The following is a 17210-nucleotide window of genomic DNA, read 5'->3' as shown; positions in this document are numbered from 1 at the left end:
TTTGTAGCGCTGAAACAGTCTTGTAATCCTGGTTTTAATAAAACGTTTTTAGCATCAACAAGCTGAGTTTCCTGGCAGTTTCAAAGTATAGACATTAGTTATTGTGGTAATGCAGACAGGAGATGTTTATTTTTCAAATACAGGGAGTATTGCTTTAGTTCTGTAACCTGCTCCTAGATTGAAACAAAGGCAATTAAATCCTGGCACGGACCCATGTGTCCCCATCAATAAACAGTTTGTCCTACTGACAGTTTCAGCCAGTGGGATATCAAGTGAAAAACATCTCCCTGAAGATAGACATCCAGACACGCCTCTCTCTTACCAGCAGGGGTGTGAAATAGTGTCTCCTTCTTTGGAATGTGTTCAAAGTGTTTGTTTCGTTTGAAACTTATGTCCCAGAAAGGGGACAGACAAAAACAAACGACAAAACGTAATGCCCTTTGACTATAATGGAGAAAGGAATGCCCATTGAATATAACACAAAAAAGAATGACAGCTTATAACTTGAAATTCCTAAGACAAATCTTAAAGCCCCTATGTCATTACATAGACACAAACTATTACACAAGCTAAAATAGGAATGACAGGTGTTTTCCATGGCTTGGAAAAAAACCAGGAAAATCATAGATTCATAATTAATGACAGCATGTATCTTAAAATCCCTAACAGAAATCTTAACACTCTGTATAGAGTTTCTAATCAAAATTTACTGACCCCCGTATCTTCCAAACCGCGCTCTGAGATCACAGGATGCGGAGATGCTGGTTATTCCTAGGATCAACAAAAGCAACATGGGAGTAGGGAGGGCTTTTTCTTGTAGAGCTCCGAAATTATAGAATGCTCTGCCTTCGTTTGTCAGGGAAGTTGGGACCGTTACAGTTTTCAAGTCAAGACTAAAAACACACTTTTATAAAAAGGCTTTCTTATCTTAGTGGGTTTTAATGTAACTTTAAAATTGCTGCTTTTGTATTGTGTATGCTGTTTAAATCTGTATTTAAATGGTCTGAGTGTGGCAGTTGTATGAGTGACATGCTATACAAATGTATTATTATTATTATTATTATTATTTATTTATTTCTTAGCAGACGCCCTTATCCAGGGCGACTTACAATCATAAGCAAATACATTTCAAGAATCACAGTACAAGTAATAATACAATTATGAGCAAGATAAATGCAATGACTTTGGTTCAAGCAAGTACAAGTGTGACAAAATACAATTCAATAATACAGCAGATAACAGTGTCAGTGATAGTTACATCAGGATATGATTAAATACAAAATACTACAGATTAAACACTAGGCAGATTAGAGTACTCTGAAGTACAGGATTAAATGCAGTAAAATAGGGGGCAGATAAGAGCAAGTAAAGCGCATTTAAGGAAGGGTGATAAGTGTCCCAGGGGAAGAACAGAGGAGTTCTACAGGTGCTGTCTGAAGAGGTGAGTCTTAAGGAGGCACCGGAATGTGGTCAGGGACTGGGCAGTCCTGACATCTGTAGGAAGGTCATTCCACCACTGTGGGGGCGAGGGTGGAGAAGGAGCGGGCTCTGGAGGCAGGGGAGCGTAGCGGAGGTAGAGCCAGTCTTCTAGTGCAGGCGGAGCGGAGAGGTCGAGTGGGGATGTTGGGAGAGATGAGGGTCTGGAGGTAGCTGGGTGCAGTCTGGTCAAGGCATCTGTAGGCTAGTACAAGAGTCTTGAACTGGATGCGAGCGGTGATCGGGAGCCAGTGGAGTGAGCGGAGCAGTGGAGTTGCGTGGGAGAAGCGATGTATTGTGGTTTGTTCTTTTTTTCTGCTATGTACTGTACTGTCCTTTGTGATACTTTTGTATAAAAAGCGCTATATAAATGCAATAATAATAATAATAATAATAATAATAATAATAATAATATTCTACCACCCAAACTCAAGAGTTTTATGATCTTCAGATATTTTTTAATTTCAAGGGTCTTGTGATTTTATATTTCATATGGATTTTTATTTGTAAAATTATAAAAACAGAATCCAATAGGTATCTTTGCAGCCATTCCTGCATTTTTCACACGTATTAAGTCCAAAAATGTTCAGCCTATCACAGCATTAATAAAATGTTTTAAATACAGTATGCATAATAACTTGGGATACATACATCTTACAAGTTTGCAATACAACAAATTACTGAAGCAAATGATAATGTTTTAACAATATCTACATTTTAAAATGCTGCATTCACACGTGTTCACTTGATTTTAATAAGTTAATGTGATGGAAATGTATTAATTATGTCTCAGGTTTAATTGGTCCACCACAAACACACATATTCCAAGTTAAAATACAGTTTCTTATTTCAGCAGGATCAGAGGTTCTTACTCGGGTGTGAATGTGTATTTTTTCTTCAAACACGTGAGATATTGTTATATTAGAATGGCTCAGTTTAACAATGTCTTGGGCTCCACTAAATGTTTGATAGTGCTGATTAACAAACAAAGAAAAAGAATAGGACTACTTGAGAAAATAAAGTTTATTCAGAAGCTAAATACCTTGAAGAAAAACTACTAGATATGAGCAATACTTCAGAAACACCTACATCAAGCATCACCTACACATACTACACCTGTACTATATTTAGTATGTACTTATTTTAAAACCATCTTTAATAAAACATACTAACAACGTTCAACAGCAAATGATCAGGGTAGCAGTGAACACACATCCTTACAAGCATTTAAACAGCATTATAATTCCACGCTATGCACTGCAAATTCGATAAATCATATAGTCACCTTTCTTCATGACTTGGAGGGATGTGCAAAAGTCTCTTCTGAAGAGCTAAAGCAGTCCCCAACAGGAATGGTATCCTCTTGTCTGTTTCAAAGTGGAAACGCAGCCTGTGCAATAAACACGTCTGAGGTGTCTTTGTGAAGGAATGTCCGTCCCCCAACATTCAGCATTCAGGGTTTCGCTGCTGTGTGAATTAGTTGGTGTTTTTTAAGATTGTCTCTTCGAGTGAAACTCCTCTCACATTCATTACAGTGGTGTGGTTTCTCATCTGCGTGATTTAATCTGTGTTGTTTAAGATTTCCTAATGTAGTGAAGCACTGCCCACAATCACTGCAGTGGTGTGGTTTCTCTCCTGTGTGAATGAGTTGGTGCATTTTAAGGTGGTCTGCTCGAGTGAAACTTCTCCCACATTCGTTACAGTGGTGTGGTTTCTCTCCTGTGTGTATTCGTTGGTGTTTTGTAAGATTTCCTAATTGAGTAAAGCTCTTCCCACAATCGCTACAGTGGTGTGGTTTCTCTCCAGTGTGAATTCGCTGGTGATCTTTAAGATATTCTGATCGAGAGAACCTCTTCTCACATGTATTACAGTGGTATGGTTTCTCATCTGTGTGATTTAGTTGGTGTTTTTTAAGATTTCCTAATAGAGTAAAGCGCTTCCCACAATCATTACAGTGGTGTGGTTTCTCTCCCGTGTGAATTTGCTGGTGATCTTTCAGATGTTCTAACCGAGAGAACCTCTTGTCACACTCAGTACAGTGATGAGGTTTCTCGCCTGTGTGAATTAGTTGGTGTTTTTTAAGATTTCCTGATAGATTGAAGCGCTTCCCACAATCACCACAGTGGTGCGGTTTCTCTCCTGTGTGAACATGGTGGTGTCTTTTAAGGTATGATAGATTACTGAAACTCTTCCCACAAATCGCACAGGGATATCCTCCTGTGTGATTCCCCTTGTGAGTTTTAGGAGAGCCTAATTGACAGGAACTCTTCCCATCTTCAGTTGAACAAGGCAAGGTCTTCAAGTTGCCCTGAGTTTCAGAATCGTTCACACACACAGAACGTGCAGGGTCTATACCCTGCAGAAAAAACAGCACTCCTACAGAAGGAATTTGGAATTTTAAATTGTCTTCTTGAGGTGTCGTCTCTCTGTGTGTCTTGCAATGCAGTTTGTCACTAGCAGAGTTTTTGCAGTGGGGTGGTGGAGTGGAGTCGTGTTCTCCTTCATCTACATTACAAGCGAAACAAAGAAAGAGACAAAGGTTATTTTACAGCATTCTTATACATTCACTTCTGTAAGATTTCCCCATAACTGAGTGAACTCTGATGACTGCATAGTTAGAGAATACTGTCAAACCTGCTTAATAACACTCCTGTTAATGTCAGCCTGCTTTTATATAATGGGTGTCAATGAGGACAAGCAAACCGTATTTTAAAACCATCTTTAATAAAAACCTGGATGCAGTCGAGTTATGAGTGGTGTGATATGTCTTACTGCAGGATGGGCAAAGTGTTTTTTATATTTTAACAAACAAAACCACAAATTGGTTATTATTAATAGTTTTTACTTAAACATATCTTTAAAAATTATTATTATTATTATTATTATTATTATTATTATTTTAAACGATGGCCATCTTTGATTTAAATTTTACACTCGACCGACTTTAGCTTTTATAATTAAAAAAAATAATAATAAAAAAAATGTGTCACTAAAATATTAAAACTTTTCATTGGAAAAATTCATTCCAAGCTTAAACGGATGGTTGTGGGTTCAATCCCAGGTGGGGGACACTGCTGCTGTACCCTTGAGCAAGGTACTTTACCTAGATTGCTCCAGTAAAAACCCAACTGTATAAATGGGGAATTGTATGTAAAAATAATGTGATATCTTGTAACAATTGTAAGTCGCCCTGGATAAGGGTGTCTGCTAAGAAATAAATAATAATAATAATAATAATAATAATAATAATACTACTACTACGACTACTACTACTACTACTACTAATAATAATAATAATAATAATAATAATAATAATAATAATATTATTATTATTATTATTATTATTATTATTATTATTATTATTATTAATAATAATAATAAAGTAAAATGCACAGAAGGTTTAACTAGAGGAATGTAGTTCCTCTACAAAATGAAGAAGCCAAAACAGAAATAAATGACCCCTTAATGTACTGTACTCCCCTATTCCCAGCATTCCAGTTTCACTCACCTCTCTCAGTGATGCTAGAAGGTGGTGTTTCCTCCTGCAGGATCCGCTCATTGGCCTGGTCACACCCCAGCTCAGTCACTTCCTCCTTGATCTCAACAGTCCTGTCTGCAGAAACAACCCATCGAATAGGAAGCTCTGGGCTGATGTGAGCTGCTTCCATCTCAGAAACTTCCTTTGAGTGAGGCTGATCCGTTCTCACTGAAGAAAAGGAGACAAGACTGTCATTTCAGATTGCATATAAAACTAGTTTATGTATTAATCCAATAGTATTTAAATTCACATATCAAGCCTTATTTGAAATGTTCTTGATATCTACTGCACCTTTGTAATATGAATTCCTCTGTGTGCTGCAACAGACTGAAGCAACTTGCAAAAGGCATGCAAGGCTATTCCACCCCTAAAACATGGAGATTCTTCTATTATGTAACGTTTGTTACATTAGGCAAACCTTTAATATCAGACACATATCTACATGCATGAGAAGTTATTATGGAACACATCGACGGGGTTGAACAGCCCCACCTAACCCTACATTAGGACGGGTGAAGCAGGCGTCTGTTGATTCTGGCTCTATGGAGAGTTCTGCTCAGAGCGCTCTGTGCTGCTCATAAACTTTACAGTGTTCAACTCCTCCTATAATTAAATACTAAATCAGTGAAGCACAATCTTTCTGCGTTTTTTAGAGGTATAAATGCTCTGGTAAACATAAATAGTAAATCACAACACACTCTTTCACAGTTTTTGCTTTCCCTTTAAAAGCTACCAGTGCGGAAAATCTCACCTCAAGCATTTTGAAACCGGTAAAAATAGAACACAAATATTTGTCGAAAATACACATTTTTAGGGCTGTATTAGAAGTCGCTAGCCAGGAATTCGAAGATTATTTTAAACTTTCGACAGTTCATCTGACGTCATCGTTGGACAATGTGCGCATGCTATAAAACACACATGAAATGTCACTCATTTATATGGCTTACCTGTAAAATAACAGGGGTTTTCAATCAACCATAAACGGCTATGGTGACGTCACCAGCACATTATGCAAATTAGTACGTTCGAAGGTTCGAACCTTCCTTCTGTGACGTGTTCCGAACCTTCGAAGGTCAAAATAGTTGCAGCCCTACAAATTTTGCCTAAGCACAGTATGGCAATTAAATTAGACACACCGTGTGCAATGTATTTCTCCCTTTTGCTCGCAGTACCTTCTATATTGGTCTCAAAACACTGCGTCAGTCACAGCGTGTCAGCGCAAAATGGGCATCTGCCGCGGATCTGTGGTAATTAGGTTTTTAGTTGCTACGCTATTCAAATAGTAAAAATAAATAGGCAACTGTAGCAGGATAATAATGACACACTGAGGCAAGAAACTGTGTACCTTGCAAAACAAAATAAACGAAAAAATGGCAGTAATCCTTTAGCTACTGGGTGCCACAGAATTATACCTCCCCATGTGCCAGCTAGCTTAAAAAATGTAATTACACTGGCATTTTTTCGTTTCTTTTGTTTACCAAGGAACATTCTTTGTAAATTCTAAACAATTCCTGCTGGTGCTATAATTAATTGCACTGTTCCCTAGTCCTGTCTGTTGAGAATCATATGCGTGTGTTTAAAAAAAACAAACAACAGGCTGGAATCAAAGCGCTCTCCTGTAGACGTAACTGTAATTCAAATTAAAACGACATTTTTGCGCAGTTCGGTGTTCAACCTCCGTTTTGCAGTTGGTATGCAATGAACTTGTACTGTACTGACTTGGAAAATCAAATATGAATTAATATTACCATACGTTTTGTTTACCTCTCTCCTTTGTATCTCTGCAGTCGGCTAAGTTGTTTCTTCTTTATTCGATCTCGAGACTTCCGTTTCACATCTAAACCGTCACTTTAACTAAAACCATTCATATTTAAGAAAAAAAAACACTCAAATCCGTTAATAAATCAAACAAAATACAATGACCCAGACGCGAGCAGCATCTTTGAAATAAAAAATCATTGACCACGCACAGCACAAAGCGGAGAGACGAAACTGCAGCCATTTCGGATCCATGATAGGACATCGCGTATTAAAACACAGCGCGGTCAGAGCCTACATGGCGGACTCCGGCATCCAGTTTCATAACCGCCTCTTCTCACCCCGATCCCCGCCCTTCCCTCAACCTCAACCAATCATAGTATTAAAAACAGTCCAAATATATACTGAAGCACGTCATAATGTTTTAACAATATCTACATTTTAAAATGCTGCATTCACACATCTTCACTTGATTTTAATAAGTCAATGTGATGGAAATGTATTAATTAATGTTGTATGTCTAATTATGTATAATTGGTCCACCACAGATACACGATCAGAGGTTCTTACCCGGTTGTGAATTTATATATTATTAAAATTTCTCTATTTAACAATATCTTTTCCGCCTTGGGTTCCACTAAATGCTTGATAGGGTTGTTGGGGCAGCAGTGTGGAGTAGTGGTTAGGACTCTGGACTCTTGACCGGAGGGTCGTGGGTTCAATCCAAGGTGGGGGGCACTGCTGCTGTACCCTTGAGCAAGGTACTTGACCTAGATTGCTCCAGTAAAAACCCAACTGTATAAATGGGGAATTGTATGTAAAAATAATGTGATATCTTGTAACAATTGTAAGTCGCCCTCAATAAGGGTGTCTGCTAAAAAATAAAATAATCAGGCAAAGAAAAATAGACTACTTAAGAAACACAAAGTTTATTCAGAAGCTAAATACTTTGGGCGGGTTAAAAAAAACTACTAGATACTTCAGAGACACCTACATCAAGTATCATCCACACATACTGCATTTAGACAACACATATCATTCCTTTATGCTTTGGAGGGATGTGCAAAAGTCTCTTTCGAAGAAATAAAGCAGTCTGATGAAGGAGTAAGAAGAATACCAATCCTGCGATGGTCGTTGCTCCGCGGTCCAGCCTGGAGGGATGCAAAGAGAAGCCCAGCGTTTACACCTTGCTCCAGGGGTTTAGACGTGAAGAAGCCAAGTCGCAGTCCTGCCTTTGTAGCGCTGGAACAGTCTTTCCCTTCTGGTTTTAATAAAACGTTTTTAGCATCAATGAGCTGAGTTTCCTGGCAGTTTCCAAGTACAGGCATTAGTTGTTTTTGCAAGGCGTGCTGCTCTGGCATTTAGAATTGCACTGAGCTCCCTTACACACACAGAAGCACTGCTTTGCTTGAGAAAAAATGAAGCCTCGCATCGCCCTAGAAGCAGCTGCTGCTGCACGAAGAGAAAGTTTAGTTTTCTTTGGGTACAAATTAGGAATGAACTATTACCCAATTAAAATTCATTCGGACCCTATCCTCGAGCAGACAGGAGATCGATGAAGTTTTTGTGGTTCCGTTCTTCGCTCAAAATAACCTTTCCATTTTGTTCTTTGCTAATTTGTCAATGCTCAGATCATGACATGGTTATATTTGTTGTTCTTATAAATAAATAAATGTAAGAGGCTGTTTGTTAAGAAAGGATTTTTAACTTTTAAATGCATTATAAATCTTATTTTTTTAAAATCGCATTCATCTTTTCAGTGATGGGGTTTCTGTCTGGCGATTATTTTCTGCTTTTTATGGTGTCTCACCTGATGAACTCTTTCCCCACATTCAGGGTGTCTCTCCTGTGTGAATTCGTCTGTGTGTTTGAAGGGTATGTGCACGAGTGAAACTCCTGCCACATTCATTACAGCGGTGTGGTTTCTCTCCTGTGTGAATTTGTTTGTGTCTTTTAACAGTTCTTAATTCAGTAAAGCGTTTCCCACAGTCATTACAGTGATAAGGTTTCTCTCCTGTGTGACTGCGCTGGTGTCTTTTAAAGTCTGATAAATAACCGAATCTCTTCCCACACTCTGTGCAGTGATAAGGTTGCTCTCCTGTGTGAACACGCTGGTAGATATTCAGGTGTGATAAATCACTGAAACTCATCCCACAATCAGCAAAGGGAAATGAGGTCCCTCCTGTGTGATTTCCCTTGTGAGTTTTAGGAGATCCTAATTGACGGGAACTATTCCCATCTTCAGTAGAACAAGGCAATGTCTTCAAGTTGCCCTGGGTTTCAGAGTTGTTCACACACACAGAATATGCAGTCTCTGTACTCTCCAGAGTAAGTGGTTGTCTGTCTTGTACAGAGGGAATTTGAACTCTCAATTTTTTAAAACGTTGTTCCTGTGGTGTCGTCTCTCTGCGTTTCTTGCCCTGCCGTTTGCCACTAGTATAGTTTTTGCAGCGGGGTGATGGAGTGGAGTCGTGTTCTCCTTCATCTACTGTAGAAGCTAAATAAAGAGAGACAAAGGTTATTGTAAAGCATTCTTACACATTCACTCTTCTGTAGGGCTTCCCCTCATAACCATGACCAACTCCTAGAGTGAACTCTGATGAGAATACAGTCAAACCCGCTTAATATCACTCCTGTTAATACCAGCCTCCTTTTATTATCATCACATTGAAATTTGCCATGCAGAATATAATGGGTGTCAATAAGGACAAATGCTTAAGAATATCACTTTGATTACTAACACAGTCCAGTTAATATCACTCACATGTACCAGTCACTGATTTCCACCCCACTTAATATCACTTTGAGGAATAAAAGTATAAGATCAGGTTTACATGCAAGTGCTGTATTGAAATGTTTCTTCTGGTGACACTTAGCAACCCAACTGGATTTGGCATCACCCAGTGATGAGACATGTGATCCCAGCACCACTATAAAGCTGTGGGAGCAGCACAACTGCAAACAGTCTACAAGAAACAGGGACATGCAAAGATCTAACAGCATTCAAAACAGGCATGATAGTGGGTGCACATCTAGCAGATGCCACAGCAGCAAGGACAGGTATGTTGCAACTTGCAGGGCATTGACATAGTGGTTAGGAAAAAATTAGCTTGAATGACCAAACAAGTCAAACTTCAGCACACTTCTACAGTTTAGTAACTCATTTTTGCAAGATTAACAGGCAGCTCAATGTTGCTTGTTTTGTATAATTACTTCTAAATCCCAGTTCACATTCAGGTGGACAATCATCACACAGGCTGGATCCCAGCTGGTTGTTCTCCTCAAGTGTACAGACATTGTTTTCAGTAGGAACTTCCTCTGCGATGGAGACACATTCCTGTTCTATGAATTCCTCTTTAATAGGAACACATTCCAGTCGAGGGACCTCTTCATCTTTAACACATGTCAGCTCTGTATCCTGCTTTAGACTTGCACACCACTCCTGGTCAAAGGACTCCTCTTGTTTGTAAACTGTGCTTCAGATTTAGGTACAGCATGGCTCTCTTTGGGATCTGCGTGAAAGAATGATACAACATTATAACTCTTACTTACTAGCCAGGTTCCTCTACAAAGCCAGCCCCTTGTCAGAATTCTACTGAGAGGTCATTGGGTCATTTATGAGGTGTTTCTGTTGTTTAAACAGATATAGAGGGCCCAGTTACATTCCCCTGAGCTGGGAATGAGGTTGGATCCAACACTGCTTCTAAAATATTTGTGGGAGATGGGTGATCAATGCCTCAATACCTCCACTAGGTGGCGCATAACCGGTGTGTTTTTGACGCAAGTTCGAGCCACTTTTATTGTGCCTGAAAAACACAAGTTAGTAGAAACCACTGGGTGACCCTTGACCCCCATCGCTTTGACAGTTGTGCCTGTTTGCTTAGTGCTGGTCAAGGCTGCCCCAGTGGATTCTTCTAACTTGGCTTGTGGTTTCGATATCTCCACTTTAAAATGGCAGGGCATGTTTTTTACATTTCCAATGTGTTTTCGTTTCAGATATCACTTCTTTTTTCACTTAATGGATATTATGTGTGTGTGTGTGTGTGTGTGTGTGTCTGTGTGTGTGAGAGTGTATGTGTGCATGTAAGTATATATATGAGAGAGAGAGAGAGAGAGAGAGAGAGAGTTGCAACAATGTTATTTACCAATGTATTAAGTGTTATAAATATTGTGTGATACACGATACCTGCACAGCAATGACACCACTTGTAAGTGTGTTGAAAATTCATTCGTCTTACAAGTGGTAGTTAAAAATCTGGTTTATTAACGGAGTTAAGGCAGAGGGTATCACTACTTATGAATTAACTCCAGACTTTCATAGAGTTGCAGTCATAAATATTGGTACCCTGGCCTTAACTCAGTTAATTCACCAGATTTAGCTACCTGAAAAGCTCTGGTTTGAGTGATCAGCTAACCTGAGACAGCTGTGTGTGATTTACTGTGAGAAGGTGGGTATAAAAGCCCTGAGTAAACAAGCCTGTGTGGCTGTGTGAGGGTGAGGACCTGTTTAGAGCCGAGTCCTGACAGAGAGACTGTATTACTGAATCAGTGAACTTGAACCTGTGTTTCTGTAACTGTAATATTGTGAATGTTTGGATTTTGTCAACCCCAATTTGCTGCTGCGTATTGATATCAAAGATCACAAATTATTATTATTATTATTATTATTATTATTATTATTAGTTTATTTAGCAGACGCCTTTATCCAAGGCGACTTACAAAGACTAGGGTGTGTGAACTATGCATCAGCTGCAGAGTCACTTAAAATTATGTCTCACCCGAAAGACGGAACACAAGGAGGTTAAGTGACTTGTTCAGGGCCACACAATGAGTCAGTGGCTGAGGTGGGATTTGAACCGGGGACCTCCTGGTTACAAGCCCTTTTCTTTAACCACTGGACCATACAGCCAACCATTATCCTGATCCTCTGCAATAGAGTTTGTTAAAGTCTCAATGGGACTATAGGCTTGTGTAATTTGCTACTCACAGTTTACTCCATACAAGATATCCCTGTAACCTGAAGGACAGCCATTGAAGTCTCCTAATTAGACTGGTCAAGATTTAGCAATATAGACCAGTACTGCCTTTATTGTCTATTGACTAATCCCAATGCAAGTATCTTAATGAGACTGGTCATGATTTACCAGTGTTGTTGCCATCAACAAAGGTTACTCGTGTGACAGAGCTTCACAGTTTGCTGAAAACGCGCTTACATCTGAATTAGGTGGGATTTGCAGACTAATTAATTTGGAGAATTAATTGAACTGGTAAATCAGAGCTGTACTCAGTAATAACACTCATAATAAACACTAAAAGCGTCTTGAGATCGTTTCTAACTTAAGACCTCATCAACCAAATGGACTAAAAAGTGATTTAAAGAGGCGGAATAAACAAGCAATTGCTTAAAAAAAATAAAACAACCTTACCTTGAAATAATCCCTGGTTCTCGTTCCTCTGAAAGTCTTGTTCATTGCAGTCGGGGTTCATGTTTCTGAGAGGTTGTTTAATGTCTGCATCTGCAGCGTTCATGCATTCCCGCACTGCTTTCAACTCGCTCTCTGATATTTCCAATCTCAGCTTCAGACTTTCATTCTCTTTCTCCTTTCCAGCCATTTCCATTCGGAATTCAGTGAATTTGCCGCCGACAACTTTTGTGATTTGGCACAAGACGGTGTCTACAGCCGCTTTCACTGCGTGCTCGATGGTAGAGGCGAGCTCGTCTTGAAAGAACGACACGGAGACGCTGACGTCCATCTTCACTCAGTTTAATTTGAGACTCGTTTAGCAGGAATCCTCTTTGCTTTTAATTTAGTATTGTGTTTCTGGTGAATTATATAAAAGCGCTTCTCCTGGTGCGATAAAGAAAGAAAACAAACTTCTCTTACTTTGCAAGGAGAAACTTTTGCGCGCCACTCTCTCTGAGTTATTAAATAAAACAGAAAAAAAAATGGTTATTTGTTTCAAAACTCGATGCAGATAAACGAACAAATATATACATATAAACCACTTGGAGATATTTTAAAACAGTATGTGATACAAAATCAACAAGCGGCTGACTCGTGTCTGTCTCTCCCAACATTAACAAAGCAGCAACGCCACGAAATGACAGCGACACTAGTAGTAGGAGTTTCTGGTTGAAATAGTCTAAATTCCAGAGAGACGAAACCGGCGCCATTCCGGATCCACGGAAGGACATTTCGTGATAAAAACACAGCGCGGTCGGAGCCAACATGGCGGACTCCGGCATCCAGTTTCATACCCGCCTCTTCTCATCGCGTTCCCGCCCTTTCTCGACAACAGGGAGGGCAGCCAATCAGATTCGCAAATTGGGTTCGGGGTGTTTCTTTCAGCCAATAATACGCGACGGTTCCAGCTAAACACGCCTACTAGTGACGCTTTCATTTCATTATGGTGGGGTAGAGACGCCGCTGCAGATTTTACAGGATTTTATTGCCTGTTGTTTAGAGTATTTAGGTTGAATCAAATTGTTTCCCAGTGAGTTATATATATATATATATATGTTTGTGTTCGTTTATTACCTGCGTTGAGCTCTGAAATAAAGATGATGCTGCCCCTTGTAAAGTAAAACGAGTCTGTTGTTTGATGTCTTTCTTTATCGCGCCAAAAAAGGAAGTGCTGGTGTTATGTGAATGTTAATTCTCAAGTAAAAACGAAATTAAAAGCAAAGAGGATTCCTGCTACACTAACAGTCAGTGAAGATGGACGTCAGTGTCTCCGTGTCGTTCCTTCAAGACGAGCTCGCCTCTACCATCGAGCACGCAGTGAAAGCGGCTGTAGACACCGTCTTGTGCCAAATCACAAAAGTTGTCGGCGGCAAATTCACTGAATTCCGAATGGAAATGGCTGGAAAGGAGAAAGAGAATGAAAGTCTGAAGCTGAGATTGGAAATATCAGAGAGCGAGTTGAAAGCAGTGCGGGAATGCATGAACGCTGCAGATGCAGACATTAAACAACCTCTCAGAAACATGAACCCCGACTGCAATGAACAAGACTTTCAGAGGAATGAGAACCAGGGATTATTTCAAGGTAAGAATGTTTTATTTTTTTTGATGGCATTGCTTGTTCATTCCACCTCTTTAAATCACTTTGTCAATTTTATTGGCGAGGTCTTGGTTAGAATGTATCTTAAGACACTTTTAAAGTGCTTTTGAGTGCTGTTCCAAAGTACTGTCCTAATTTATACCAGTCCAATTAATTCTCCAGACTATAACAAATAACTGGTCTATGTTTGTAAATCCCACCTTGTTTAAGATTTAAATGGGTTTTCTGTAGAGGCCATAATTCATGATTTGTATCTACAGGCCAGGTGCCCAGTGAGCTCAAGCAGACACCTGCAGGGCTGGCCTTTGTCTTGATAAAAAAAAAAAAAAAAAAAACGCCTCCTCATAAATTGTTCCATCGGAATGACCCAATGACCTCTCCGTAGAATTCTGACAAGGGGCTGGCAAGTTAGTAAGAGTTATAATTTTGTACAATTTTCTTTCACACAGATCCCAAAGAGAGCCGTGCTGTACCTAAATCTGAAGCACAGGAGGGTCCAAGGATAGAAGCAGTTTACAAACAAGAAGAGTCCTTTGACCAGGAGTGGTGTGCAAGTCTAAAGCAGGTTACAGAGCTGACATGTGTTAAAGATGAAGAGGTCCCTCGACTGGAATGTGTTCCTATTAAAGAGGAATTCATAGAACAGGAATGTGTCCCCATCGCAGAGGAAGTTCCTGCTGAAAATAATGTCTGTACACTTGAGGAGAACAACACGCTGGGATCCAGCCTGTGTGATGATTGTCCACCTGAATGTGAACTGGGATTTAGAGGTAATTCTACAAAACAAGAAACATTGAGCTGCCTGTTAACCTTGCAGAAACTGGTTACTAAGCACTGAAGTGTGCTGAAGATTCCTATTTTGATCATTCCACCTCCATTTAAGCAAGGGAGGCTGCCCAACCACTATGCCAATGGCTTGCAACATAACTGTCCTTGCTGCTGTGACCCTGCTAGATGTGCACCCACTATCATGCCTCTTTCAAATGCTGTTAGATCTTTGCCTTTCCCTGTTTCTGGTAGACTGTTTGCAGTTGTGCTGCTCCCACAGCTTTATAGTGGTGCTGGGATCACATGTCTCATCAATGGGTGATGCCAAATCCAGTCAGGTTGCTAAGTGTCACCAGAAGAAACATTTCAATACAGCACTTGCATGTAAACCTGATCTTATACTTTTAGTACAACCAACCCCTGGTCAAAGCATGTCAACCCACATCCTGAGGGGGGTCGCTGGGACCCAGGGTAACCCGGGTACGACCCAGGTACGTGGTTTCACACTACCTGGATTGTGACCCAGGTAGGACTGCCAGTGTGAAAGGGGTTTACGAATGCTGTACAATAACCTTGGTCTCTCTTTTTTTCTCCAGCTGCTAAAGGAAATATCACAGGATGGACTCCTTTATCACAGCTTAAAATCCACCAGCGTGTTCACACGGGAGAGAAACCTTATCACTGCACTGAGTGTGGGAGGAGTTTCAGTCGTTCAGCAGACCTGAAAAGACACCAGCGCATTCACACAGGAGAGAAACCTTATCACTGCACTGAGTGTGGGAGGTGTTTCGCGCTGTTACAAAATCTTAAAAGACACCAGCGCATTCACACAGGAGAGAAACCTTATCACTGTAATGACTGTGGGAAGAGATTCAGTCATTTATGGCACCTTAAAAGACACAGTTGCATTCTCACAGGTCCGAAACCTTATCACTGCACAGAGTGGGAAGAGATTCAGTCGTTTATTGTGCCTCAAAAGCCACCAGCGCATTCACACAGGAGAGAAACCTCATCACTGCTCTGAGTGGGGGAAGAGATTCACAGTTCGGAAATCTTCGATCACCAGTGGACTGTCCAAAAATGAGAAATCTGTACAGTTTCTGTCAGTTCACACACATAAGAACATAAGAAAGTTTGCAAACAAGAGGAGGCCATTCAGCCCATCTTGCTCGTTTGGTTGTTAGTAGCTTATTGATCCCAGAATCTCATCAAGCAGCTTCTTGAAGGATCCCAGGGTGTCAGCTTCAACAACATTACTGGGGAGTTGGTTCCAGACCCTCACAATTCTCTGTGTAAAAAAGTGCCTCCTATTTTCTGTTCTGAATGCCCCTTTATCTAATCTTCATTTGTGACCCCTGGTCCTTGTTTCTATTTTTAGGTAAAAAAAGTCCCCAGGGTCGACATTGTCTATACCTTTTAGGATTTTGAATGTTTGAATCAGATCACCGCGTAGTCTTCTTTGTTCAAGACTCGCCACAAAGCGCTTTACATGATAAGAAACACATACAAATATAAATATATATAGTCAGCAATAAAACACGAATACAATTATGTTATATACGTATACAGAAGCGAGAGAATATCACTTTAAAAACTATTGTATCACCTTTCTTTTAGCGCCATTCAAAAATAAAATAACCATTCTGATGGATTATTTGTTGAATCATTGTGATTGTGTGTAATCTCATGTTTACATGGTAACAGCTGATGCATTTTCTTGTTTTATGCATTTAATATGAATATAAAACAACAAAACTGCTGTTATGATCTGCAATAAATGCACCTGATGGTTAATTTGTAAACTCTTATTGTGTTATTATCTTTTAACAGCTTCAGAGTTGCTATGGCATCAGTTTTTCACCCAGGAGATCTGGTGACTCTAAACTACATAGACAGTGCAAGTAAATGAAGCTCTAATAGAAATTTGGTCAGACACAAAAATCAAAGCAGAACTGGAGACAAGTCATGGAAATTTGTAAATGATATTCAGCCTTCTCAAATTATTATTTAGCAGATGCCTTTATCCAAGGTGACTTACAGAGTCTAGGGTGTGTGAACTATGCATCAGCTGCAGAGTCACTTACAACTACGTCTCACCCGAAAGACGGAGCACAAGGAGGTGAAGTGACTTGCTCAGGGTCACACAATGAGTCAGTGGCTGAGGTGGGATTTGAACCGGGAACCTCCTGCTTACAAGCCCTTTTCTTTAACCACTAGACCACACAGCCTCCTAATTACTTTGTCTAATGCCTACAGTAGGAGAACCGTGCAGTATTGACAAACTGAAACCACTATTCTCCTACTGTAGGCATTCAGCACACTTATTAATTACATTATCTAAGTGATCCCCAGTGCTTTCTCCCACAGCAGTATGTAAGAATCTAAAACACGCTATTAAAAACTGGAGCAATATATCAATCGCTGCCATTGAAAAAAATATTTCTATCGGTAACCTGAGAACGAATGCCAAAGGTTCACAACGTGAAAATATCCCTTTTGAATTTTAATTAAAATAATTTAAAAAAATGTTAAGTGTTTTATTTTAGTTCACATCTAGGGGACACAGAAAGTACAAAGACACACAATTGAAGCGTTCAACTCATTGGAC

At 39.8% G+C, this 17210-nt stretch overlaps 4 protein-coding genes across 6 annotated transcripts in view; 2 read left to right on the top strand and 2 right to left on the bottom strand.

Annotated features, from left to right (window-relative positions):
- LOC117407633 (zinc finger protein 184-like) overlaps positions 1–17210 on the top strand; it is a 156734-nt gene that overhangs the window by 37452 nt on the left and 102072 nt on the right. The gene's annotated exons all lie outside the window — the stretch shown is intronic.
- Positions 1126–7087, bottom strand: LOC117407684 (zinc finger protein OZF-like). Of its 3 annotated transcripts, none has more exons than XM_059018083.1 (3): positions 6768–7087; positions 4985–5182; positions 1126–3981 (listed from the first exon to the last, which is right to left on the bottom strand). In XM_059018083.1, the coding sequence occupies exons 2-3, from the start codon at positions 5142–5144 to the stop codon at positions 2930–2932; spliced, it is 1212 nt and encodes a 403-aa protein (XP_058874066.1). In that variant the 5' UTR covers positions 5145–5182; positions 6768–7087; the 3' UTR covers positions 1126–2929. The 3 variants fall into 3 exon arrangements, with proteins under 3 accessions (XP_058874066.1, XP_058874065.1, XP_058874067.1); XM_059018082.1 differs by having other exon boundaries at positions 6779–7087; XM_059018084.1 differs by lacking the exon at positions 6768–7087 and adding an exon at positions 5766–5931.
- The window catches only part of LOC117407671 (zinc finger protein 436-like), a 155598-nt gene continuing 147557 nt past the window's right edge, over positions 9170–17210 (bottom strand). The window contains exons 1-3 of the mRNA XM_059017926.1: positions 12199–13266; positions 9986–10284; positions 9170–9269 (exon numbers count right to left, since the gene is read on the bottom strand). Of these exons, the coding sequence (XP_058873909.1) occupies positions 10196–10284; positions 12199–12526 (417 nt within the window). The 5' untranslated portion in view covers positions 12527–13266 and the 3' untranslated portion in view covers positions 9170–9269; positions 9986–10195. Of the gene's footprint in view, positions 9270–9985; positions 10285–12198 lie in introns of the transcript that reaches the window.
- LOC131724957 (zinc finger protein 583-like) lies at positions 13292–17080 on the top strand. The gene is made up of 3 exons (XM_059018114.1): positions 13292–13819; positions 14284–14604; positions 15199–17080. The coding sequence occupies exons 1-3, from the start codon at positions 13492–13494 to the stop codon at positions 15624–15626; spliced, it is 1077 nt and encodes a 358-aa protein (XP_058874097.1). The 5' UTR covers positions 13292–13491; the 3' UTR covers positions 15627–17080.

The sequence above is a fragment of the Acipenser ruthenus genome, chromosome 58, assembly GCF_902713425.1.
Source record: "Acipenser ruthenus chromosome 58, fAciRut3.2 maternal haplotype, whole genome shotgun sequence".
Taxonomy (NCBI): domain Eukaryota; kingdom Metazoa; phylum Chordata; class Actinopteri; order Acipenseriformes; family Acipenseridae; genus Acipenser; species Acipenser ruthenus.
Note: the sequence above shows the minus strand (reverse complement) of the source record. Positions and strands in the feature narration are given on the sequence as shown.

What these genes read in the sequence shown, in the direction of transcription:
- LOC117407684 (XM_059018083.1), bottom strand. Translation starts at nt 5,144, where the DNA reads ATGGAAGCAGCTCACATCAGCCCAGAGCTTCCTATTCGATGGGTTGTT. An exon ending in TTCTAGCATCACTGAGAGAG is followed by an intron (nt 3,982 to 4,984) that starts GTGAGTGAAACT and finishes CTTGTAATGTAG; the next exon opens with ATGAAGGAGAACACGACTCC.
- LOC131724957 (XM_059018114.1), top strand. Translation starts at nt 13,492, where the DNA reads ATGGACGTCAGTGTCTCCGTGTCGTTCCTTCAAGACGAGCTCGCCTCT. An exon ending in GAACCAGGGATTATTTCAAG is followed by an intron (nt 13,820 to 14,283) that starts GTAAGAATGTTT and finishes TCTTTCACACAG; the next exon opens with ATCCCAAAGAGAGCCGTGCT. An exon ending in ATGTGAACTGGGATTTAGAG is followed by an intron (nt 14,605 to 15,198) that starts GTAATTCTACAA and finishes TTTTTTCTCCAG; the next exon opens with CTGCTAAAGGAAATATCACA.